Below are 25,669 nucleotides of genomic sequence, written 5' to 3'. Positions count from 1 at the left end.
AGGTATTACGCGAAATAATTTAATATAAATAATTCTAAATAGTTTTCATTTATCCTTTGACGCAAAAATTCATTTAAGGCTTCATACTATAAAATGAGTCTTGTATTGGATTTTCTTTTCTTATCCTTTTGCTACACAGCATTTCTCTCTTTGCAAAATGTTTGCTGCTTCTCTCTTCCTATTCGTTTCCATTTCTCTTTTGGCTAAAAATTGGCTACAGGATAGTCTTAAGGGTAAACAGGTGCAGGTGCAGGTGCAACTAAAGCTAACACGACGACAGAATACCACTTAGTTTAGTACAGCTAAAGCATATTGCGACAGTTTGTGTTGTGTGGGAAATGAAATGCCACACGAGTTAATCACACGAAAAAACAATTTAATAAATATACAATAGCTTCAATAGATAGTGAAAGTGAAACTAGCCAAATCTGAAATCTAAAATATATGGTTGCTTGCAACGCATTCCCCCTACAACTAGCTAATTCAATCAATTGCTGCGCCGCTCTACGAATTCCGCATCGTACACGGCATCATCGTCATCGTCATCGTCGTCATCGTAGTCCTCCGGCGAGGAAGCAACCGCCGTGCGGCTCTGATAGCTGGGCCTGGCCAGCGAGGAACGCTTCTGGCTGTTGCCATTCAGGGAATTTGTGCTGCCTCCGCTGTACTCGGCGGGCAGTTCCAAATACTCATCGGAATCATTGCCATCGTCCAAATCATCGCCATTTACCGAGCCGGATGGACTGCCAGGCGGGCTGAGTGCTTGGATGAGCTTGCCCTTTGACTCGTTCCACAAATGATTCAGACGCTCCCGACCAAAAAGCAGAAGAAACGTGTCGATAAATTCGCGTGATTTTTCTTCCCACTTGGTGATAATGTCGCCCTTGACTTTGGTCAATTCGCGTTTACCGCGCGACTTCAGCTCATCCATTTTGTTTTGCAAACGGAATTTCTTCTCGGACAAAAAGGAAACGTTAAGCTCCTTGGCGGAATAGCCGCGTGCGAGATTGCGACGCACATACAAATCATAGTCCTTAACAATGCGAGCCACTATGTCCGAAGTGGATACGCCCTCGGTACGCTCCGTGGCGACGAACATGCCACGTGCCTTCAGCGGACCATAGATGTCATCCAGGCCATCATGTACATAGGGAATGTCATCGTGAGCGACAAAGTCAATTTTATTTTCCGCAATGAACTCATCCGATAGGGTCCACGGGGCATTCTGAACAACCTGCAAATTAATTGAAAGGACTTGAGTATGAAAGAAGTTGACAATTTAGGTCGTCCCTGTAGCACTTACCTCATCAACGTAACGACAATGACGCACTCCCTCATAACGCTCGAAGCCATTCATTACAGTGCGTCCCTTCATGCGATGCGTGAGCTCATCATTGCAAACGCCCACAATCAAATAGACGTTGGGAAAGATGTTTTTGGCCTGCATTAGCTGCCTGGCGTGGCCCTGATGGAACAGATCGTAGATACCATCCGCATACACGCGTACACGACGATTCGTCTTGCCGGAGCGGGCCATCTGATAGGTGATCCGCTGAGTATAATCGCAACGTTCGCGTTCCAATATAGCTTCCTCATCGGAGGAAAAGGGCGCTGGCTTGCAAATTGTCTGTCAATGAGAAAGAAAAGCGAAAAATCGTACTTAGTCAAGCAAATCTTTAACAGCTTTTCAGGACCTTACAAACTCCTTAAAGTCCATGTGCAGCGGTAACATTTTGTACTCAAATATCGGTGGCGACACCGGTGCCTCTTCCTGATCGGACATTTTAAAGAAATTTCTTTGTTTTTTTTTTTCAATTTTTTTTATGGTTGTATATACTTGTATCGAATATATGTATAAATATATATATATATTTGTTTGTAGCTGTCGTATCACAGTGAAAATACGATCTGCTTGGCTTGCTTACAGCTGTCTAACTGAGAGCTCCAGGCGGTAACTGCTCCCACATTGCCAACCCAGGCAGCCACAACAAACGCTCGGCTCACTGCGACTAGCTGTCGAGGATTCCGATTGGCCGATTCAATTGCGCAGCGGCTTTCAATTAATTGGCGGCAACTGCTTCCAAATCAATACAATTGTCAATTGTCAACAATAAAGCGGACGGAAGGACGGCCGAGAGATGGAAACCTGACCACAAATTTCAATTGACTCAAATTGAACGAACGCATAAATATGACGATGATTATACACACGTATGCATGTGTATGTGTGCACCTCTATATTTACATAGGAAAAATGCCTGGCACTAGCCTCACACGACTTGGCACGACTTGACACAAGGCGCTGCTCTCAGCAACATCAGGCGATATCGTATGATATCGCACTCAGTTAATGGTGAGCGCGAACAGCCAATCAAAGTGTCGTCAATCAAATTCGGAGCAGCGCAGCCAAACTGATTGCCAAAAAATAAAGAATCAAAATCAGATCACTTGTCTATAAATGGACATGTTGCAGAAAATATAATCAAATTTAAACGATAAACGAACTAAAAGTACTTAAAGATAAACTGATTCAAAGTCACAATACAGACAGCAAGTTGGAAGTCAAGCCGAACCGTTAGTTAGAAGAAATTAATATCAATAATGAATAATGCCTTAGGGCAGGATGCTGGTTCACAGCCTTGACGTTTGCAGCCCTGGTTCAGTACAAGCTTAATTGCTTAATTTGTGGAGTCTCACGAGCCAAGCCTTAACCCAGAAATGGAGTCAATTTGCTCTTTGTGGGTGTGCAGCCCTGGTTTACTTTAATTTATTTTTAAAGGCTAAAAGTTAAATATAAAAAATGTGTGTAAATGCAAATTACAAAAAAAGACCTCCTAAACAAACATTTGTCACGAATGTAGCTCATTAAAAAGTTAATAACTTGTGTCAAGCGAAATTAAACAAAAAACATTAATTAAAAAAAAAAAAAAAACAGACATTCGACATGCACACATGTACATACATACGCATACTTATAAATATGTGTCTAAGTATATGAATACACTTATAAATATGTGTATGTGTATCGAAATCATTTCACGCTCGACTAATCATTGGCACGAGGAAATTAAATTAAAGATATATATGCATGAAAAAAAATAGGTTAAAATAGTTATAAATATATATATAAGTACATATGTACATATATTCGTGTTTCCTCAATGAGTAATGAATTGATGTTTGTATGAACTAGTAAAAAACCACAAGTGATCTAACAGTTATAAAACAAAAGTCTTCTATCCATAATCAATCATAATAATAGCCAATCTAAACATACAATAGTGCAAGTTATTTCCCAGCTATTGAGCATCAAAAATTCGCAAGAGTGAATTGTTTTTCCCCTTTCATTTCCTTTGAAAATGAAAATAGAACAAAGATATATTTTTGTAGAAATGATTCCAAACTGCGATTTTCTGTTTGCAGTCTCCACTGATGATGCAATCTTCAATGATATGACCTTGTGAAAGACAAAACATTTCGGTAGCTATCTCGCTTGCACACTTACCGCTAGATCTGCAAATCCGCTGCTGTTGAGAGATTGGTGGGTGGCGGATGCGGCCATTGTTGAGGACGTCAACGGAGTTGGATTCGGTGTGGACAGTAACATTGGTGGTGGGGACGGCAGCAGAAGTGGTGGAGTTGTGGGCGGAATATATTTGCGCTTGACTCCAGTGCTGCCATTGAGATAATCCTCGGATACCGCCGTTGTGGAGCAGGCGGGCAAGGTGTCATCCGGTGCGGTGGCCTCGACGCTATCATCCGCATCGCTCTGTGAGATTGTGCGCGTGATGTCGCGCAATGTAGTCGCTGCATGTGGCTCTGCCATGTCCACAATTACCGCCTTATCCGGGCTAGGGCTAGGAGTACTCGCCTTAGCCGGGGGGGGCGTGGCTGTGCTTGTGCGTTGCATTGTCGTCAGTTCTTTGGCGTCCATAGCGGGCATAGTAATGGCTGTCTCGTAGGTGCGCTTGCGAGTGCTTAACGTCGATGTGACCACAACGGCGCTGGCAGCAGCTGCGGCAGCTGAGGCAGTTGCGCCGGCGTTAATCGTGTTGTTAGTGTTATTGGCTATTACCGATGAAGTTGCCATCGCAGCGTCTCTGTTGCAGCGGTCGCGGCAGTTTTCCTGATTTTACTCTAAAAACTTGTACACACTAAAATAGAAAGAGCTCTTCGTTGTTGTTGTTCTTGTTGTTGAAAATCTGCAATTAGACAGAACAAGTGTATACATAAATAAATTAACGAACACAGATAAAAACGCGTCTGTAATCCGATGTAAACTCATTTGTGGCACTGATGCTCGCTCTTCTTCTTGCTGGCTGTGGCGGATGCGACACGTGACATTTTCATTAAATTACTGCCGGATGCCATGGACAAATCAATTCGCTTTAATTGACATTCGTTTCGTTTTGCCACGCGCGTTTTGATACAAAACACAATGCAGTAAAGCAATAATAATAAAAAAGTAAAAAAAAGAAGCAGAAGGTGAAGAATGTTCAAAAACAACAACACATTCTGGCACGTATTCAGCGTTCATCATAGGTAGTAGAAAGAGACAGAGAGAGAGAGAGAGAGAGAATCCGCTCTCTCTGCTTGACGATGACAAGTTTATTACGAGTGAGTAAAATAGAAAGTAAAACTTGAGGCAAACAGCAGTTGAACAAACACCGTTATTGTCAAGTTCGATGATAGAGCAACGAACACCTATATGTATATTTATATTCAGTCAATACATATAAACACACAATTTATTAATTAAAGTCCAATAATGCACGTGAGCACTCTGTGAGCGTAAAGAAACTATTACCTTAGATCTCTCTCCCGCTCTCTTTCTGCCAGTCTCTCGCGAACACACGCGCTGCTCCCCACAATCAGCTGTTTGTTGCGTGCTTTTTTCAAATTTTTAAATTTATCCAATGCTGTGTGCTCATAAAATATTTATGTAGTTTGCTTAGAACGCTGCCTGGCCTTCACAAGCCATATTACGTCAAAGCTTTTTCTTTTTGTATACATACATACATATGTATGTATATGCGAGAACCTAAACATTTCTTATCGTGTAGCAACGATAAGGTTAATAGGAATAAAAAATATTGGCCCGGAGACCAAAATTTACTATGTGTTCAGGGTATTCCGATCAAGGCTGCTGACGCCGGTGCTGCGGGTTATGCTACCACAGCTGACTCATTCAATTGGGCCCATGCAAAACCGGCTTTAAACCTGCGAATTCTCACGTCGCCTGTTCGTTCAAGTTCAAGTTAGTTTTACACAAAACTGGATTTATCCCACTGATGTAATCATTATTTCTGCTAGAAGAAATGGTGAAATTAAGACTCCAAAAAAAAAAAAAAAAAAAACAACAACAAAACAAAAACACTTGATAATAAATGGTTGCCAGGCAGCCAGAAGAATCGTAACGCGGTTTAAGAGCAGCTGCGGGCAATATTTCGCTCATCACGTGACGTCACAAGCGAACGTCAGCTACAATCGTACGATCGGCGAATACACACACAGGCGCAAACGCGTTTGCATGTGTATACACAAACACACATATATGTATGGCCTGTCAGTGTGTGCATGACTCAAAACGTAAACAAAATACGAAGAGAAAAACGAGTACATGGGTACGTGGTAAATGAAGAAGAGTGCAAAGCGCATCGGCAGATGGGTAGATGGCATAGTCAGCACTGATAAAATTAACCGCCTGCGAGGTAGCTACCTGTTCTGTCTAATCTTAACATTTCTTTTCCATTATCTTTTTGAAACATGTTTCCGTTGCACTCTGTACACATAACTTAATGAGTTCCCGAATGACGAAGTGAACTAAGTACACAGATTAAATAGCAGTTAACAGGAATATATACATCCATATAGTGTAATATGTATACATATGTATATACATACATACATAGTATATTGATACAAGCACGAGCTCGATGATAAGCAGAGCGATAACAGAGACGGATCTATACATTGTATATACTAAATAAATTACTCTACATAATACTTTGAAAAAAGCGAACCTCGCAAAATTCCCCGACAAACAACGATAATTCACTTCGTCATCTGAAACGTCTCTAAGCCGAGCTCGAATACGGGGTTAATGTACGTGGCTCGCGTTTCTCTCTTTTTCTGCCAAAAAAAAAAAAGTCATGTGGAAAGGCCAAGAGGCAAAAACTTAACTTTATGTTTTCGCTGTACGTTTTCTGGGAATTTTCGTTCGTCAGTCTGACTTTAAAGTACAGTTGACACGTAGAATCCACGTTAACATAAGTTAGGAACGCTGTTATTCATTGATAAGCTGCTTGCCTTGCTCTACATATAGCGCAAAAATATACCATGTTCTGTATTACATATGCGTTGCATTGATAACCTCACAGTTGGCTCCCAACCATTATCGCAATTCAATAATTTGCCCAAAAATAAAAATTAAGTTGGAATTTGACCGGTGAAACAGCACAACTTACTCAATATGCATATATTGCGTATATAATTTAATTAAAATCCAATCAAACTTATGTTCCACCTGAAAACTATAAATCTTGAACACCCTGCGTCAAAATATAGATAAAGAGTTACATTAAACAACTATTTGTTCAATTAACACCACCTGCTGGCATAGTTGCTTGATAAGCAGCTAATCGAACTACTTCAATGCGCGAATTCTCGCAGAAATTTCAATTTGACATGTTTGATCCCACTGAGAAATAAGTTCACTACAAACAAATACTCACTCACACACACACACACACATATACATATATGTATATAAGGCACCCCCACTCATGAATGTCGATAAACGGTTTCATTGAGTAACGAAAACAGCTGACTAACTGTGCGTGGGCTTCATATGCGTACGCCACGATCAAACGCGCTCTCTCTCTCCCTCTCTCTCTTACTATGCTCTGCTCTTCCCACTACCGTTTCTTTTTGTTGCGTTTTGGTATGTACATTCATAGCTTTGAGACTAGAGTCAAAATTAGGCAACGGTAAAAAAAACGAACGGTCGCTTGGGAAAGTGGAGCATGAGCGCAGCTGGCAGCGACGTCAGCGTCAAGCATGAGTAATAATGGGCATTGCGCTGGTTATTATTAAATTTGTTGTTTTTTTTTTTAAATTGTATATATGTATACATTTTTAATTTTTGCAATGCCAACCAACAGTGACGGTGCCAACTTTAAATCGTATGATCAGAGCACAAAGTTCGCTAACAGAGGTGCTACACTTGAGAGAAAAGGTCAGAACGATTAGTATTAGAGAGAGAGAGGGACAAAGAGCGAAATGTAAAAGAAATAAGAGAGAGCTACGTTGCGCGTTGCATGTGCCACAACAAACCCATAAAAGTCATACGATGTCGAGAAAATGACGTGGCGACAACCCATCGTAAGGATTAACGAGGGGGGAGGAATGAATGGAATCGGCGGCGCCACGCCGGTTGTAGCACAAATCGATGGCGCAGCAGCAGCAGCTGTTGTGCGAGTGCATCAAATATCTGGGACCTGAACAGCATTGTTATGTAAACATCTGAGCTTTGGTAGAAAAACCAATCCAGAAAGACGGATATGGAACGCATTAAGAACAAATCAAAATCGAGTGCTAATTTGCTAAAAAAAAAAAAATGAGAACGGTCACAGCTTGAGAGAGGGAAAGAAATAGAATTGCTCACGTCACGGGCACCGCGTCAACGTCATCGCCAATTGGCAGGGGAGCAGCAGCAGCAGCAGCAGCCGCGGCACTGCGTCGTTTTGTACATATTTGTGCACACACATATGTATATATTTGTTGTAACCCAACAGACAACAACAACAACACCATTTACCATAGAAAATTTAGGCCAACTTACTTTCAACTTTTCTTTTTATTTAGCTTTAATATTTCGGCTAAAAATCGATGAGTGCTCGTGGTGCTACGTTGTATTATATATGTATTATCTTTTTTCACACAGAATGACGCACCATGAATTAAATTGTTTGTTTTTGTAGCACTGTGCGCCTGAGTGGCAATTATTAACAATCGTCGCTGATTCACTTAGTGATGTTGTTATTTGTTGATGCTTCAACCACAGCAAATGTTTTAAAGCTAATGTGTGTCCGCGTCTGTCCGTCGCAACAAAACGAGTAGAAATCGCGCTCAGAGTAACTTATGTTAAGCGTTGCCACATTGTTAATCAATGCCACCGGTTAAACAAAAGTATATCGATAGTTTAATAGCACGTCATTTCGTAAGCGAATGGCAATTACTTACGTTATCCGCACGCAATTTAAATTTGATTCCCAAAATAATTTAAATGTAATTGAATTAGACAACTAATATTTTTTGCCATATTTTGGCTGTCTTTTGTATATTTTTATTGACACTCAATAACTTCATAAATGTTTTTTTTTTTTTTTTTTTTGACTAAATAAAATACAAAATAAAGCTTGATATTAACGTAAACACCATGAATCTTAATCACTTAATTTCAATAATATCAAAATATAGACAATATTCAAGTCACAAAAAATCTCTTTGGTACATCAACTAAATAAAAAAAGCAACCGTTGTAAAAAAAAATAAATTCACTAACTTAGGGTAAAAATTGACCAAGTTATTGGAGGAGCTTAAATGCTAAATTCTACACAATAATTCGTATTGAACAACTTTTTTTTTTTAGAATTATTTGGGATTAATTTCATAATTGCACAGAATTTTTTTTGTTAAACTTTGGCTTCACAATTTGACTCGTGAACACTTGGCAAGCGAGTTCGATGGCAAGTGTTTGGGATTAGGATTAAAATTGGATGACAAGTCTTATTAGCTTCGATCAAACTAACAACGAATTCGAGTTTTAGAGATTCCCCGTTAACTAATTAAGGGCATATGTATGAGTATTCTAGGTCACTGGTTGCATATGTCTGTGGGTGAGTGATAGGCTGGGAGATACCTTGTCTAATTATATTCTCAGCACTGGGATGGAATGCGTATGCCCTGTGTAATGGAGTTCTCCAGCACGATGTGGCAGTCATCGAGCGGCTCCAAAATTTGTATAAGAAATGTTAAAAGATTGCGACGACGCAAAAAACTCTCCTCCTCGTACATCTCCTGGGTGACCTTCGTCAAAGCCATGGGTTTGATAAGACGTGTCAGCAGATGCTCCCTGTTAAAACAGTATTTATAATTTAGTTATACACATATTTCCTTTAATTGAGATTGTCATACCTTAAACTGAGGCATATGAGCAGCTGAAATTTGCCATCTTTGCCCAGTGTGCTGGCCGTACCATTAATCTCGTCCATGAGCTGCACATAGAGACGCCATATGCTGGAAATTTCACGCCTCTGCAAGCTGTTGCAGCTGCCATTACTGAAGGAGGAGTCCAGACTGGATGCCGAATCATCCAGTTCCTGTTGCAGATTCTGTTCGAAAAGCTCTTTGATCTTGGCTGGAAAATACATTTTTCATTAGCTTAAGGTATAGTCTTAATCATAGACCACCTACTAAAGTAATCCCAGATGTACAGATTACGTCCGAAGAAACGGGATGAACGAAAGCCGCAAAGGAAGACCTGTTCCAGGCATTTAACCAATCCATCATCACCACACAACAGATTCGTCAGGGTGCCCACATCACGATCCCGACTTGGTTTGTAATGCCACTTGACAATCACGTTGACGCAGTTGCCCAACTGATGCTGAACCTCTGAGGGCGACACCGACTCCTGGCGCTGCACACTGGGACTGCGAGTCCGTGGAGGTGTGCGTGTAGGTGGCACCAGCTCGGCATTCTTAACGCTGGTGAGCACACGTTGACCAACCAGCAGGCGTTCCGTCGAATCGTCGTCGACACCCTTGCCCAGCCAACGGCCGCAAGGGAATCTAAATTACGAATTGCGTCATTTGATATTCGAATGGGTTAAATTACTTGTAGGTGTAAATTACTTGTAGGTGTGCCCAGTGACCTCATTCCTCATTACCACCTGCTCCACCAGCCACTTGTGACTCGGCCCCGAGTTGTCATGTCCTATGCGCATGGTGGTCAGCAAGCCAAGATTCTTGTACTGCAATCAGTTATAAAGTATTGAGTGAGTGTGAATAGAATGCTAAATTGGCTCGACTCACATGAAAGATGAACTCCAACGAGCCCTTGGGCACGGGCACACGTTGGGTTTCATTCATGGTGCCGGAGACCATGATCCACACGTTGCTGGAGGTGTGGTAGGAGCCGTGTTTACGTGATGGAAAGATGACAACGCGATAGGGCAACTCTAAATAAATGTTAATTACAAAATAAATATACGCGTCTCTCTGTTTCAGCTCAACCTACTCGTTGTGGGATAGATGTTGGTAAAGCTGAAGTAGTCCACAGTATTGAGCGTAAGCAGATGATAGAGAAACTGCTCCTTCTCCTCCTCGCAGCGCAGGAAGGCAGACCGCTTGTAGAGTGTACGCAGCAGACTCTCATCGGAGAGCAGTGTGCGAAAGTGGCGGGACAGGAGTTTTTTCTCCAAGGAGAGACGCACCCAGGCGCGCGTATAACCAATGTGTGTCTTGATGTCCGCCATGGCCAGCACGTTTCTAGAGAGATTGATTAATATATAAAGTTCACTCGCGCAATAGCTAAAACCCACTTGACATCAAACTCCAGCGACTCGGGCAGCGGGCACAGCTGCTCCAGGCCCACAAATTTGTTGCGATCCCGTGAACGACTACGATTCGGACTGGGAGGACTCTCGAAATCCGTTTGGAATGTGGACAAATCTGATAAGCGAAATGTGTGAAGCTTCAGTTAGATGCTCTTGCCGAACAAATTCGATGCACTTACAATCCATGCGTTTGCGCATGGCATTCCAGGCCAACGCTGGCGAGGCGCTGGCAATATTCATCTTGTTGCTGCTGGGGCTACTGGACACTGGCGTTGCAGGTTCCACGCTGCGTGACTCCTGCTGCTCCAGATAGGCCTGCAGATGAGCCCATAGCGCCGACTTGCCCTGTTTATTCTGTAGGCCATGCGACCAGATCTTCTCCAGCAAATCGCACATGCTCGCTATAAGTGTGTTCTCCTCGACGCCGTCGCCTTTGAGGCCTAGGGCCACCGCCTCGTGTCCCATCTTCTCGAGCAGCATGCGCTTCGTCTTCGACTTGATGTCCTGTAGAAAGTTGTGACTTTTACAACTGCTGTCAAGAGTTGGCTTGGCTGTGCTCTATTACCTTTAGCAAGCGCTCCACAAATGTCCAGTTGGCCTGCGCTATCAGAGCGGGACTGACGTCCGTTGTGGTCAGATTGGCCGAGAGTCGATTGATGGCCGCATTCGAGTTGCAATTGGCACTGTTCGACGGCTTCTGATCCAGCGATATCTCCCGGGCACGCCATTTGTTTCCATTCTTAACCCGTCGCAAGCTGTTGCCTCTGTTCAAGGATTGGTTTTGTTTGTTTTTTTTTTTTTTTTTAATGAATGGTTAGCGGCATGGTTTTGAAGAGTTTTAGTGAAATTTTGAGAGAGAAAGATTTATATTAATTGTAGTTACTAAAAATGAGTCCAAATTATGTAGAGGATGGGTGCGCATGCGGTGCAAAGGAACAAAACGAGAGAGAGAAAAAATGCAAAAAAAAAGAAACGAAAAATTTAACAACAGTTTATGAATTATTTGTTGTTGTCACAATTTATTGGCTTAAATAATTGTTAATCAATAAATTATTGTACAAAAGGCAAACAGAATCAAAAGCAGTACGAGTTAAATTCTAATTGGAAGACCAGACGGACCGAGCATCGGCACTAATACAGAAACTATATAATACATATTCTAACACAATTAGATAATATCAACGACATTGGGTGGGGGAACAGGTGGAACAGAGGCTCAACGACGTGGTGGAGGGAAGTGCGAAATGAATGGACTAATCAAAGGGAATTGGGATAGGGGACGTGCTTGGGAATTGGATTGGTTTGGAGTGTAGGTACATAGAGTTCGGTACAAGTGCATTAAACACTACCTCGAGGCGCACTCCTGATTCAACACACCCTTCTCAAGCAGCGGAAAGCTGCGAAAGTAGGCGGCACGATTAGATAAAATCTCACTTGGCGGCGTCACCTCAATGTCAATGCAATTGAGACGCTTCTCGAAGCACTGCTGCGAATCCTGGCTGAGCACGCATGGCTCATAGCTGGTGGCGCAGATCATATTCTCGCCATGTCGACGCCTGTGAAGCAACAGAGAAACTCACTTTAACCCAAGCCACATCACAGTAAATGGAAGCTTACCTTAGCAGCTTAATGCGCTGATCGAATAGCTGCAGCTGCTCATCCGGCTGTGGCTCCCACATGGCCAGAATTTTGTTGTCAATGAGCGTGGCAAACATTTGAGATTCAAGGAAGCGCGAGAGAAAGGCGCGATGATGTTCTGGCTGATCGGAGAGAAAGGACGACTTGTCGAAATTTTGCAGTGTTTCGCGATTCGAGAGCCACTCGTCCTTGGCCTGATTGGGATAGATGACAAAGTATTCGTAGGCATGGAACATGTGAACGAAACGATTCAGAAATATCTCTCGCAGCGAGTTATTTATGCGCAAATCCTGATAGTATTGCTCCACCGCCGACAAAATTGGCTTTTCAGCGCGCCGCGATAACGAGCCCATGCGAGAGGGCGGCAGTGTTGAATCCACGGCATCGACATCCTGATAGATGCCCACTGGGGACGAAGACAAGGACAGAGTGGGACTGCCAACGGGGGAGCCACCACCAGCCTGGGCAGCCCGCATGCCTCCCTTGCGACGCAGAAAATCGGCAATGCGTGGCACATGGTCGATTTTCGATGGATGCGCCACCAATGGCTGATAGTCCACGCCTGGCATCTGTGAGGGCGAGCCACCGCCACCACTATTGGACAACGTGTAGACCGTCTCCTGTAGTTGCTGGAAGCGCTCTTTGCTGCGACGCGCTGCCTGCACACCGTTGGGCAGCGTGCAGCTAGAGATCATAGCATCGGCGCCGCCACGCATGGAGTAGCCATTCTTTAGGCTGGGCTCCTGGGCGCGATCGCGCTCGATTTCGAACTTGTCCAGCACCGAGATGATCTCGGCCATAAAGTCCATCTTGTGCGGAAACACCGGCAGCTCCTCGGGCAGCTGGATGTGCTTCTTGTCGATGTCCACAAAACACAAAGCTGCTTCACTGCCAATCTTATGCGCTGCCTCGCATCCGGCGTGCAGACCCATCACAAACGGCACCGGCGCGTCCAGAAAATGATGCAGTGCAGCGGGTAAAATAGGCGCATAGACATGCGGCCAAATGAACGGAAACAGCAGCGATGTGATGCTCTCGCCCACAATCATGAGTCTTTGGTAGTCTACCGAGGGGAATACAGATATATTTAGGGGAAAAAATGCATTTGATTCGCTATTTACCTGTGGAACGCAGCAGCACCTGGCTCTCCAGCAGCACACAGGTCAGCAGCTGAATGACGCACTCCACACCCAGGTAGCTGAAGAGCAAACGCAATGGAAAGTCGAGCAGCGGCAGCTCAGTGGCGAGCGCAGGACGTTGCAGGATCAATGCAATAGCTGGCAGATGTGGTTCCGTGGGTGGCAAATAGATGCGTATCGATTTGCCCGGCTGAGGTAGCATCACTTCATAGAGTATGTTATACACATACGACTCCAGACTAATGCCAGCGCCTGGCTGTCGTGGAAGACAACTGCAAAGGTAAATTTATAATTACATTTACAGTTGTGCAAATAGAAACAGAAACTTATCTTAACAGATAAAGAGAACATACATATAATCAATTGATTTGTATAAAAAATCTAATAATAATACCAAAAATAATTAATAATATGTATATATGTATATATATATATATATATATATATATATATATATATATATATATATATATATGAATTATCAACAATTAGATAATAAATGCTCATTACGTCTGGTATAATTCATCGAACCGAATATATAAATAAAATTGAGCTGAGTGACATATCACATATGTGAAATTAAAATAATATAAGCGTGAAGGATATTTAAGTACAAAGTCATAGATAATATAATATATATAGACTAGATAGTATTATATAGTCTAGATATGCCCATACATATAATATAATATAGAGTCTAGATAGATGAAGTTTAAAGGCGATGAAGACAATTGAGTAAGAACCCCATTTTACCGGTACAGATTCTTGAGGAACAACTCTGCGGCAAATGCATAGGGCGCTTGACAAATCAATGAGATACTTTTGGCCACATATAGCTTGTCCTTGCTAATGTCGTAATAGCTTTGTGCGGACTGCGGCGCCTGGCCGGCTACTTTGAAGTGTCGCGGCAGCGAACGACTGACCGGTCCATCCTGCTTGATGCGGCTCAGTGAGTGCGTCTGCTGGCCATTCGATAGCTCCGTTATGAACATGGACTGCAGCGTGTGGATGGCGCCACAGATGTTCCGATTGCGTATCTCCTCGTAGAAAACCAAACTGAAGCCATAACAACGTTTGCCATCCTCTCTCGTTGTGGCAAACGAATGGAACTTTGGTTCAATATTGTGTTTCTGGGTGCGAAAGCGCAGGCCCTGCGGCAGCGACAACTGCAAAGAGTAAACGGGAAAATAGACTTGTACTCGTTGCTAACAATCAGATCTACTTATGTGCTTTTTCGTAATAATGCTAATGAATCTATAAATCTTCAATTATCAGCTGTCGTTAAGCTGTGCATAAGAAAATCATTTGTGTGCCCCATAAATTGCAATCACTGTAAAACGTTCTTAAAGCAGATGCCCAATACATCTATATAGATGTATATACAGATACAAATATATACATTGCTGGGCACTTCAAATACTCTCAAAGTGTATACAAGTGAAGATTTTGTTGTACGATAAGCTACGCGTGGCTGTTTGCTTATCGATAGCGCAGTCGCCCGCTGTTGATGTGGCATCAATTAAAAGCAGCTCGCAGTCATATCATCATCATGATCAATGAGCAGCAAGTCAGTGAAGCATGAATTTCATATTTGTGTGCTCAGGGCACTCGGACTGTGCCCGATTGGAGGGCTAGACTTGCTTGCATCATCATGCAGGCAATTGAACTTAATTGAAGACCTCGCCCATGTGGCTACATGTCTATTAAATGGCTGCACCTACCATACATATGCCGTGTGCATCGAATGGATTCCAGGGTACATTTTCGGGATAATGGGCTAATGGTTTGCTCTTGTAGGCGCGATCCAGCGGCGAACAGTGCAAATTATCACCTAAACAAATATTTAAAAAAAAAAAGAAAAAAAAAAGAAAAGAGAAATGCGTGTTAATATTTTGATAACTTTCCAACTACTTGTTGATGTGGCCTACCAGCAAAACGATCGGGCTCCAGGCCCGTATCTAAATCCAAGCCACATATCACAAAATAATCGGCAAATCGTGAGAACTGCGGATCCGCATCGCGTTTCAATTGATTCAACTCGGATTGCTCGCCAGGCGACGTCGGTGATTGCACCATGGACATCGTTGCTGCCGTCGTGGCTGCTGAACTGCCGTTGATGCTGTTGCTGTTGCTGCTGCCATTGCTGTTGCTGTTGCTATTGCTATTGCTATTGCTGAGCATCAATTTGGACAAGCGGCTGGCAACATTTTCACGCGCCGTCATAATTTGTTTGTCTGTCTTTTGTTCGTTGCTCGATTGCTCTAAATTGTACATCAAACAAACGCCTCCATGTGTGCGTGCTTGTGTGTGCACATATGTTCGTTTGTGTGTGTATTGAGTGCTATTACCGTTGTGCGCTCGTTTACTGTTGTTGCTTTTTTTTTGCCACTTTCCAATTATCACGACGATGGCGACGACGTCAACGTCCCTGGCCCTGTGTCAGTTTTGTCTGCAAATATATTATTGTTAATCGTCAAAATGAGACACTATTTGAGTGTGTGTGTGTGTAACTGTGACCCTTTTGATTGCCTTGTATGTATGTATGTACATGCGAAAATTCTATGCCAATGGCACAGTTGTCGTTGTCTGCTTTTCACCCCCACACCACACACTGCTTTAAGACGCATTCGTTTTCTAAATGATTGTAACCTTGGTCAGGTGCTTTAATTTTTCAAATTTTATACACTTGCGATTTGGATCAAGCCAGAAATAAAAAACTTATGTGTTTGAATTTGTGGTACACATTTTTAGCACAAACAAAACAACTTTGCGTATTACCGTTGTTCGCAATTTGCACTTTCCAAAATTATTTTTGCTTTGCGATTGCCTTATTATCGATGATTTTGTCGATAGCTTGTAAAGATTAGGTTCGATAACTAGTTCAATGGAATCAAATCAAGAACAGCTGATTTTTGTTTACGTTTTTTGTAAACATGCAAAGTACAGATGTACTGCATTTTAATGAAAAATTGCAATATTTTTCAGAATGTAACCCACTTTTCATTCATTTTATTACACATTTAAGCAGGAATTACTTGTTGCTTATAACTATAGTAAATCGCATGACAATGCTTTCTATAGATTTAATAAAATTAGTTAAAGCCAGTAATCACTAACTATTATTTCAATATTACAATAAACAGATTTTCGATGGCTAGCTATCTGATATCAAAGTATCGATATTATTATTATCGTAGTAGTCTTATCGTAGAAACCACACATCGATTATTGAAGTATATTGAATCAGTTGATGTGTACACACTGAGCTCGTGAAACGTGAAAAAAGTTCTAAACTGTATTTATGTGTGGCGACATTGTCGCATATTTAATAAAAAGCTGGAGAACGGCGAACGGAAAAACACGTTCACAGCTAGTTTAAGCTTGATCGATCAAGAATTCGTTTATAATGTTGGAGTCGATATTGAATTGTTTTTAAAAAAGCGTCTGAGCAGTGGGTAAGAACTCTTAGAACCTCTTAAGCACACGACTATATGTGTGTATGCGTGGATGTATATTATGTGTTAATTCAAGTATATGTGTGTGACTATGTGATTCTCTGTGTGTGCAAATGTGTTTGTGGCTCAAAAAGGCTTCGGTCGTAAGCAGCAGCAGCTGGTGATAAAAACAACAATAAAAACAACTCCTTGTGGCACTAGATTCCTGGTATCCCTACTCTACTCCTGCTTCGCTTGTCTCTCTCCCCTCTTCTCGTTTGTTGTTTATTTTTGTCCGTAACAACGCGGAAGTTTGGAACAACAACATGAAATTCAGTGTGGGGCCTCGATGTAATATTACCGGTTTGCAAATGCCACAATTTCGAGTTTTCCCAGCTGCCCCACAGCAGCAGCAGTAGTAACAGTAATAATAACAACAACAGTGTTGCATGCAACATAGCTTTCCGCATTGCATCGTTTGCTTTTGGGGCTGGTAACACGGTTTTGTGGCGTTTAAAATGCAAGACGCGTTTAATAAACAATTAATTGCAATGCAATAAACAACATCGACTCGCACCATCAGTAGTTTGTTCGTGTAATATTTTCATTATTATTATTATTCACTGTTGTTGCTGTTATTGTATGTATGTTAATTGTTACATTGCGCTATTGTTTCTGTTGCATAAGAAGTTATTTACAAGTCAGGCTTTGCGTGCTTCTTATTGTCCCTCTCTTCTCTCTCGCTAGCAACAACCTGTTAGCTGTAAAGAAACAAAATATATAGAAAGAGAGAGAGTGAGTGAGAGGGAGCGTGAGAGAGAGAGAGAGTGAGAGAGAGGGGGTAAAGTGAACGAACGAGAGACACGCACACATACATACATATGTACAAAGCGCTAACTCAGTTTGGCCTCTTTCTTTCACAGTGTGCTGCTCTTTCCACCTGTGAACAATTATCGCCGTTATCTCATACATCAAACATGTGAGAACTATCGCCAGCAATACGATCTTCTAACGTTTTCCGTGGGTCAAGGCCCGCATCGACGCACAGTTGTCTGTTTTCGCAATCAGCTTATTGATCCGCACGGATTTGAATCGTAAGTAGCGCACCTTTACACATACATATACGAATGCAATTCTTTCATATTCTTAATGTTGTTGTGACAGCCGTAAACAGGAACAGCAGCAGCAACAACAGCAACAACAGCAGCAACACCAACAACCAGTGAAGAGCTGGCGAAGCAACGGTAGAAGCAGCAGCGCAACTAGAAAACGCGTAACGGAACTGTGTAAAATGGGCGTTAAGAAGCATATCAGCGAGACACCTTGTAAGTAAATCATAACATAATAATGCTGTTCCGTATTTCTTGCGCTCTCATTAATATTATGTTAATCGATATTTAATGACCAGTGCAGTGTAAACTACTTAATTATATTCAGTATTTAAAATTGAATTTATTTAACGAATATTATGGCCACACCATTATTAAGCATAAACATATAACAAGTATGTGTTACATATATGCACGTATTTATAATATATATATACACATGTATGTGTGCGTGAGTGTTTTTGTATGCAATGGAAGTTGGCACAATTGGCAAGCTTGAAAATATTTTGCAAATAGACAAAATAAAAACAAAGAAAACCCAACAAAAATAAAATTAAATGAATACCAATTAATTATTTAAGTTTGTGCGTATGTGTGTGTGTGTTTGTGTGCAAACGACTAAAAATAAAGCCAAACACGCCGGCGAACGTACGGGCGCCAGTTCGTTTTGTTTGCTCGGGTCACGCAGCTTATTCAAGGTCGTCCTCTTTCGCGAGCTGCCTTTCAGGTTGCATCACACTCAGCTCTCAGCTCATTCGCTCTCCCTCTCTCTTGTTTCGTTTTGGGTACTTGCTCTCCCGCTCGCTCGCTTGCTTGCTCACTTGTTGCGCCCTGTTTGAGCGAGACATGTTGACATTCACGAAGCAGTGCCCAAAGCGAACGAACGTAAAATTAGGTCAACATTAGTGAATTTTGTATAGCTCTTGTGTGTAAATATATATGTATATGTATATTTATATATGTATATGTCGGTTTACATACTTTTTGCCACATGCGTTACTTCATCTGATGAATTGATTAAAGTTTGCTAACAATTATTGTATTTCTTTCGCTTTACTCTGTTAAATTTTTGTTGGTTTCTTTTGCAGTAAGTAAATCGAACTCTGTGGATCTCTACAGGCCGCCCGCACTCAGGCACAACAGCAGCGAGGAAGCAACAGCAGCAGCCACAGCAGCAGGTGCAACGAATGAAACGGTGCCAGAGTCAGAGGCAGCACCACAGACTACAGCAACAGAAATAATCTCGACAACTACCTCAGTCGCACGCAAAAGGTCGCCAGGCAGGTACGCGCTGTCCATTGATTAAAACCCAGCAACCTTATTATTTATGTAGTAAACACACGAGTTTTATTATCATAGTTAAACGCAGTTTTTTTTTTCGATAACATATTCATATGTGTTTGATTGCATTATTTTTATTGCATTATTGTTTTGCAATTCTTTGTATGGCGCTTGCACTTGACAACTGTTTTTTACGAAATTCTTCTTTATGTGGCTTTTTGTCTGTATTTGTGTGTGTGTGTGTGCATTGATGTGTGTGTGTCTGTGTTAACCGCTGTCATTATTTTCTCTGTTTTGTTTTGATCAACTGCTTCGCAGAGAGCAAGCAAGCACCGCCGCGGCCGAAGCAGCAGCAGCAACGCGTCGTGAACGGCGTCCCGATCGCGCGGTTTATGTGCCAAGGGCACGACGCAGTCAAACAACGCCTCCAACAACGACAACAATGCCGATGCCAACGCCAACCGGAGCAGCAGCGCCGACTACGTGCAATCAACAGCTACAGCCACAGCCACAGCCACAGTCACAGCCATTGGACATGCCAGTTGTAAGTACAAACCCGTCAAAATCAGACGACGGTAACGGGCAGCAGCAGCATCAACAAACGAAAACAAAAAAATCAAGATCTCGCCGAGATCGTGGCAAGAAATCGGTTGGCAAAATTATTGAGCCAGATACGTTGCTTGTGATTGCGCCTAGCGAAAACCAAGCTAACCAAATACCAGATACGCCAGGACCACCGCCAGATAGCAACTGTGATAAAGAGGTAATTAATTATATTGTAAATTTGCCAAACTAAGCCCGAAATGAAACTAAAATTTCCTAAAATTTTTCAGACAATGCGAACAAAGACGAGCAAAACCCACAAACAGCAACAGCCGCAATCGTTGCGCATCGAAGATGCTGCGCCGCCAAAAGCCAGCAATGCGCCAACGACTGAGGATGTGAACAAATGTGATAACGAAGTGCGCGAACTGCAGCGAGCCTCTAAGGTAAATGCGTTGGAATACATTTTGTGGGTACATTTAGTTCAATTTGATGGTGCTTATAGGAAATCAACCGCAGCAATCGTCGCATCATGAAACAAACTTTTGTATCGGATGTACTTGAGATACCCGAAAAGATTGAATCAGCACCTCAGATTAGCAATGCCACTGTCACAGCAGCAACTACAACAACAGCGGCAGCAAGCGCAGCTACTGCTACATCGCTGACACCACCTGCCGACAGCACCACCGAGGATGATGATGACGAGAACGAAGATGATTGGGAGAATATGTTTGATGAGAACGGCGACTGCTTGAATCCAAAGATTCTGCAAGAGCTAACCGAATCGGTGGGCAAGTGCAAAATCGAATTGCCCAAAATGGATTACAGCGTAAGTGAATGTAGCTGCATAAATGTTCCAATCAATATTTTATTTATTTTGTAATCCTTCAGCTTTATCACATTAAGCAGTCGCTGCTCAATGAGGAGGAGTTTCCGCATGTGCTGGAGATCTCGAATTTCCCAGTGGAATTCAAGACACCGGATCTGCTAATGCTCTTCTCGCAGTACAAAAGTGCCGGCTTCGATATCAAATGGGTGGATGATACACACGCTCTGGCTGTCTTTAGCAGCTCCCGTATTGGTAAGTAGAGGAAAGCGTAAGGTATGCTTGTCAAAGTCAACCAAAAACTTTAATTTTTATTTATTTGGTAGCTGCTGAGGTACTGACCATGGGTCATCCATTTGTTAAGTTGAAGCCACTGGCCGAGGCCACACTGGAATCCCGTCTCAAGGCGAAGAAGGCGGGCGCCACATCGCTTCAGCCATATCGACAACGACCGGAAACTTGTACAGCGTTAGCGCGACGTCTGGTGTCCGGCGCTCTGGGTGTTAAGTTGCCTACGGCACCAGAGGAAAGGGAGAATGAAAGGCGTGTCCTACGTGAAGCCAAAGGTGACTGTCTTATCCATATCCATAATATTTGTTTTATATCTTATCCATTTGTATTGTAGAACGTAAACTTTTAGCTGCCAAACAGCGCGACGAGGTCTGGGAAAGCTAGGCCATTACGATAGGTGGCATGAATGCATTTTTGGCGGCATGCTACACAATGGCTGCCCCATATCCAACTCTCACTGTCCTCTCGTTCTCCTTCTCCTTCTTTCTCGTTCTATCCCTTTGTGACCCTCCTCACTGTCTCAATCAAAGCTAGTTTAAAACGTAAATATTATTTGTATGCTTAATTGTGTACTTTAAATGTTTCGCTTTTCATGCAATTCGCAATACAAATTTTTGCTCAAGTGTTAATTTTTTTTATAATAGGAGTGCACGCGTATTCGTTTAATTGGAAAATATGTGCATATTATATAAACATATATATATATATAGTAATTATACATATGTATATGCGAAAGTGCGTATATATTTATTTGTCGTAGAACATAAGCAGACATGCATAATATCTAAATACATGTTGTTTTAACTCCATGCGTAAAATTTTATTTATAAGCGCAAGCAATTTATATAAATATATTTTAATAAAGTTTATAGTGCTTAAGTATAAAAGAAAATATATATTTCTATTCTCTATAAATTCAGAGGGACAACATCAAACCAATCTTTTCGTCCCTTGGCATAATATTAATTAATGTTGAAATTTGGGATGAGCGATATAAACACGAAATAAATCGTGAGAAGCAGCAACCATCTCTAGCTCGGGCGAAAATCAAAAAGTTTCACGCCAAAAGCTAAAATTTGAGTTTCCCGCGCAGGTTACTCGCTGCTTCTAAACCAACGAGTTTCGTTTTGTTGATAGCATTTATGTGTGAATTCCCTCAACAGATTAAATTTCGCAGCGAATGCATGGATAGCAAATTACGCCATGAGCGTTTAGTGGAATACATAAAGGGGATTGCCCGGTAATTGTTAGCTTCTTGCTGAAATCAAGTTTGTACAAATGCTTCGAATATACATATGTATTGTAGAAAGAAAATAGTCGCCTTTTATGTCACGGTTGCCATGTGGAAAGAAAATATAATGAAATAAACATGTAACTTATAAAATATATACGTTAAGTATAAATTTGTCATTTTATAAAATAATAAATTTTTTTATTATAATCAGAAAACGGGAAATCATATGATCAGCAAAACGATTAGTATTTTATTGGAGTATACATGATTCAAAATATAAATGTTTACATAGACATATTAGCGTTTATTAGATAAACTATTAGAAATGATTAATCAATAAAGAGTTCACGTACGGCTTTATGGGTGCTGGGACTGTTAGCCAAACTAGTGAGTGTGGTTAACAACTGATCAACTTTTTGTCGGCATGCATTGAAATCTTTAACGTTCATGCGATCAAAATGATTGCAATCAGGGGCTAGGAAATATGGTAAAGTTGCTTTTTTAAAATATTGTACCAATTTGGACCACATGAGAACTAGCGTCTTTCCCTCATTCTGTTGCCACAAATTATCGGTTGCATTGGACAGTTCTAGTAGGATAACGGTTTTTAGCATATAGCTGGTCAGATGAGGCAAATGGTCTTTGTGAACGTCGCGCATTGCCTTCATCAGGCGCAACGTGTTCTTCAAATTATACTTGTTCGTCATCATTTCACGTTCCCAGTGTGGTGCGCAGACCATAAAGCTTCTGTCATCACTCGGGGCCTTGGTCTGTGGTATGGCGAACCAGGGCCAATCTTCTCGCACCTGTGGCGTAACAGGTGGATCATTTAATGGCCAATCCTTGTAGGAGAATTCAAAAGCTGGCACTAAATCAAAGGAGATTTTTCGAGCATTGCTCGAAGCAACTATAGTGTGGGCACAGCCATATCCTTTCATCCCATATTTAAGCGTATAAGTCTCACCGTCAACGTTAATTGTTTTACATTCATGAAGCAATACATGGGTAAATCCATCACGTAGCCATGATTGCAAGCGCTTATGATTCACGTAAGAATTTTCGACAAGTGGATGGTCAATTGCATCTGATGTAAACAAAAAAACGAAGCCAGGGCGTAGAATGTCGCGTTTGGGTATTATGTGGAATGGAAGCTTCAGTTTCATATGTAAATCGAATTCGTCGGGAGTCTTTAGCTTAAGACGATCCAAATAGCTGCCTGCAATGTATTATAAATGCATACAGAGTGATTCAACAGCTCAGAAAATAATTTGATAATATTTACCAGTCAAACTCAGTCCATCGAACGCCTTCTTAAAAGCCTTATCAGTTTGCTGCAATGATCTCATAAGCTCGTTGCAGATAGTCTGTGCATGGAACGTATATTTGCTACGCTCAGCATCTTTAATCTGTAGTTCTTCAAGAACAGATTGTAAGTGCGAGGCGAAAGACATGTTGCGAACCCACTTAGTCGGAAGAATATTTGCAAACTGTTCATTGAATAGTCTATGCTCCCATTTTATACTATAACGGCACTCGTCGATACCAACGAAACAAACGTTCTCGTCGGTTTCAGACAGGAGTGCCCCCAGCATGTATCGATATATCGATGAAAAATGCGGTCAATAAATAGTCTGCTTAAACTTGGTCACACTGCTAAAAGTGCTTCATAGTATTTTCAGCTTTGCCTCTCTTGGTCAGTGCCGTCAGTCGTCTTGAAAATTTTAATAAAGTCGTGAGTTTACAGCGCTAGCAGTTCAGTTTCGGAAACAAAATAAAATACATAAATAAATAACAAACTGGTAATGCGTCGCTTGAAATATGAGTAATTGACACATTTAGCAAGTGCACGTGTTAAATGCAAAGTGTAAATTGGCATACGAATATCCAAATACTGTGTATGCGCGTATGTGTGTGCGTGTTAACGTGTAGCGATGTCATTAACAATATACATACATGTCTAACTATATATATATTAATATGTATGTGCATGTGAATGTATATAAATCAGGCGCCCCATACGCCTCCCACTACACTCGAAAAGAAGAGCGCAGGAATTTTGAGCGTGGTGTGCAGAATTTGTTGCTGTTATTCAAAACATAACTATGCACACCGCCGCTTTAGCACTCACAAATTGTTTATAAATATTTACTAACACTGCTTACGGCACCAATATTTTGCACGCGTTACAAAACCAAATAATGTATCAACGTCAACTTATCGGCTCTTGCTATTGTTTTTATCACAGCTACATGTGTATTTGTATGTATGTATGCATGCATATGTACGAGTATGTAGTACGTATGTATATTAGTTGGGAGCGACACACGTACACACACACACACTGACGCAGCAGCTCTATTGTTGCTAAAGAGTCTTTGCTAGTGCAAATCAAGTAATAAATAAACAATTATACTTTTGTTGTCTGTAGATCAAAATCAAAGCCGCGCTCTTCCTGCGGCCAACGCTGTCGTCGGACAAATTATTTGTGCTGAAGTTCATCAAATTGAACTGATTCAAATTAAACGGCGGCATTAGCTTTTCAAGTTTGGTAAGTTCATTAACTCTCGCTCTCATGAAAATCAAATTAGAATCCAGTTGGAACATAATGATGGAAAATTGAATAGGTCTCCTACTTATGCTATTCTTGATTATTTATACTATATAAGTCTGTACACATGCGTGTCAGGTTTAAGGAAAACCTCTTCTGCGGACATGTCTAAGCATGCAGGTCCTTAGGTCACCGAACTTTCGCGAGCTACATGCCTAGCTGGTCGCAGGTAGCAACAACCTATGTAACTGAAAATCATTTTCAATGCGCCTTGATTATCTGTTGACATTCGCGAAAAACTTCTTTGTCTTGCTTTATCTCCACATGTATTTACCTGAAAAAGGTATCTAGTTAAATCTGTTTTTCATGCTGCTTCTACATTTGCTACTGCTGTTGTTTTTGTTGTTGTTGTTTTTGCTGTCTACTGCATTTTTCACATTGCCGGCTTTGGGAACCGGTTATGAATCGACACATCCGATCCGAACTTCCCAGTTTCCAATGTCTTAGTCATTATTGATCATTTTTGCTTATCTGAAATAATTCTGAGTCATGTTAAAATTTATAAATTGTTTTTTTTTTTTTTTTTTTTTTTTACTTTATGGGTGATTTTCTTATGAGTATATAGAAGGAATATTGTACATTAAACACTAAAAATGAAGTTCTAAAATTTCTATTTAAGTTCAGCAAAAATAATAAATTTGTTCTTTGGGAATTTGATCAAATAATTTGTTGTCAAATTGATTCCCTTTTGTTGAAATTTAAAGAGAATTGCTTAACTTCATGAATTCATACAATTCGCAAGAGAATTTTAAATTCCGTTATATTTATTAAAATATAGTATATCCTCCCCTGCCTATCAGTCGTTTATTTAATAAATATTAATAATTAATTATAATTTGATTATAATGTAGTGGCGATTCCACTTTGACTGGCCGGCCCACTAGAATTATATTTTCTGCTCGTTCAGCGAGAAACAAGAGAGTATATTAGTTTTATAGCATT

The 25,669-nt window shown here is 41.2% G+C and overlaps 4 protein-coding genes across 12 annotated transcripts; 1 reads left to right on the top strand and 3 right to left on the bottom strand.

Annotated features, from left to right (window-relative positions):
* Positions 1-355: 355 nt before the first annotated feature.
* Positions 356-8,143, bottom strand: Pcyt2 (Phosphocholine cytidylyltransferase 2). 2 transcript variants are annotated; one of them, XM_018007176.2, is made up of 4 exons: positions 7,844-8,143; positions 3,506-4,202; positions 1,304-1,627; positions 356-1,234 (listed from the first exon to the last, which is right to left on the bottom strand). In XM_018007176.2, exons 2-4 carry the CDS (start codon positions 4,088-4,090, stop codon positions 488-490), a joined length of 1,656 nt encoding a protein of 551 aa, XP_017862665.1. In that variant the 5' UTR covers positions 4,091-4,202; positions 7,844-8,143; the 3' UTR covers positions 356-487. The 2 variants fall into 2 exon arrangements, with proteins under 2 accessions (XP_017862665.1, XP_017862666.1); XM_018007177.2 differs by lacking the exons at positions 3,506-4,202; positions 7,844-8,143 and adding an exon at positions 1,700-1,919.
* Positions 8,144-8,424: 281 nt separating this feature from the next.
* On the bottom strand, positions 8,425-16,332 carry pns (DENN domain containing pinstripe). Of its 7 annotated transcripts, none has more exons than XM_018007172.2 (16): positions 16,177-16,332; positions 15,327-15,847; positions 15,120-15,229; positions 14,152-14,564; positions 13,381-13,670; positions 12,239-13,322; positions 11,971-12,177; positions 11,187-11,385; positions 10,801-11,125; positions 10,607-10,736; positions 10,303-10,553; positions 10,098-10,243; positions 9,918-10,036; positions 9,478-9,854; positions 9,199-9,421; positions 8,425-9,136 (listed from the first exon to the last, which is right to left on the bottom strand). In XM_018007172.2, exons 2-16 carry the CDS (start codon positions 15,670-15,672, stop codon positions 8,941-8,943), a joined length of 4,416 nt encoding a protein of 1,471 aa, XP_017862661.1. In that variant the 5' UTR covers positions 15,673-15,847; positions 16,177-16,332; the 3' UTR covers positions 8,425-8,940. The 7 variants fall into 7 exon arrangements, with proteins under 7 accessions (XP_017862661.1, XP_089322477.1, XP_089322482.1 ...); XM_089466351.1 differs by having other exon boundaries at positions 16,048-16,188; XM_089466356.1 differs by lacking the exon at positions 16,177-16,332 and adding an exon at positions 16,089-16,174.
* Positions 16,333-16,672: 340 nt separating this feature from the next.
* LOC108613614 (uncharacterized) lies at positions 16,673-21,507 on the top strand. 2 transcript variants are annotated; one of them, XM_018007179.2, is made up of 10 exons: positions 16,673-16,853; positions 17,756-17,926; positions 17,997-18,157; positions 19,030-19,225; positions 19,541-19,985; positions 20,056-20,211; positions 20,271-20,597; positions 20,660-20,849; positions 20,921-21,160; positions 21,220-21,507. In XM_018007179.2, the coding sequence occupies exons 3-10, from the start codon at positions 18,124-18,126 to the stop codon at positions 21,267-21,269; spliced, it is 1,638 nt and encodes a 545-aa protein (XP_017862668.1). In that variant the 5' UTR covers positions 16,673-16,853; positions 17,756-17,926; positions 17,997-18,123; the 3' UTR covers positions 21,270-21,507. The 2 variants fall into 2 exon arrangements, with proteins under 2 accessions (XP_017862668.1, XP_017862667.1); XM_018007178.2 differs by lacking the exons at positions 16,673-16,853; positions 17,756-17,926; positions 17,997-18,157 and adding an exon at positions 18,773-18,836.
* An 837-nt stretch (positions 21,508-22,344) lies between these two features.
* Positions 22,345-23,924, bottom strand: LOC108613572 (cyclic GMP-AMP synthase-like protein). Its single transcript, XM_018007114.2, has 2 exons — positions 23,402-23,924; positions 22,345-23,335 (listed from the first exon to the last, which is right to left on the bottom strand). Exons 1-2 carry the CDS (start codon positions 23,709-23,711, stop codon positions 22,449-22,451), a joined length of 1,197 nt encoding a protein of 398 aa, XP_017862603.2. The 5' UTR covers positions 23,712-23,924; the 3' UTR covers positions 22,345-22,448.
* Between the last annotated feature and the right edge of the window lie 1,745 nt (positions 23,925-25,669).

The sequence above is a fragment of the Drosophila arizonae genome, chromosome 4 (assembly GCF_054131065.1).
Source record: "Drosophila arizonae isolate 15081-1271.41 chromosome 4, UAZ_ARI_1.0, whole genome shotgun sequence".
NCBI classification, from domain to species: domain Eukaryota; kingdom Metazoa; phylum Arthropoda; class Insecta; order Diptera; family Drosophilidae; genus Drosophila; species Drosophila arizonae.
Note: the sequence above shows the minus strand (reverse complement) of the source record. Positions and strands in the feature narration are given on the sequence as shown.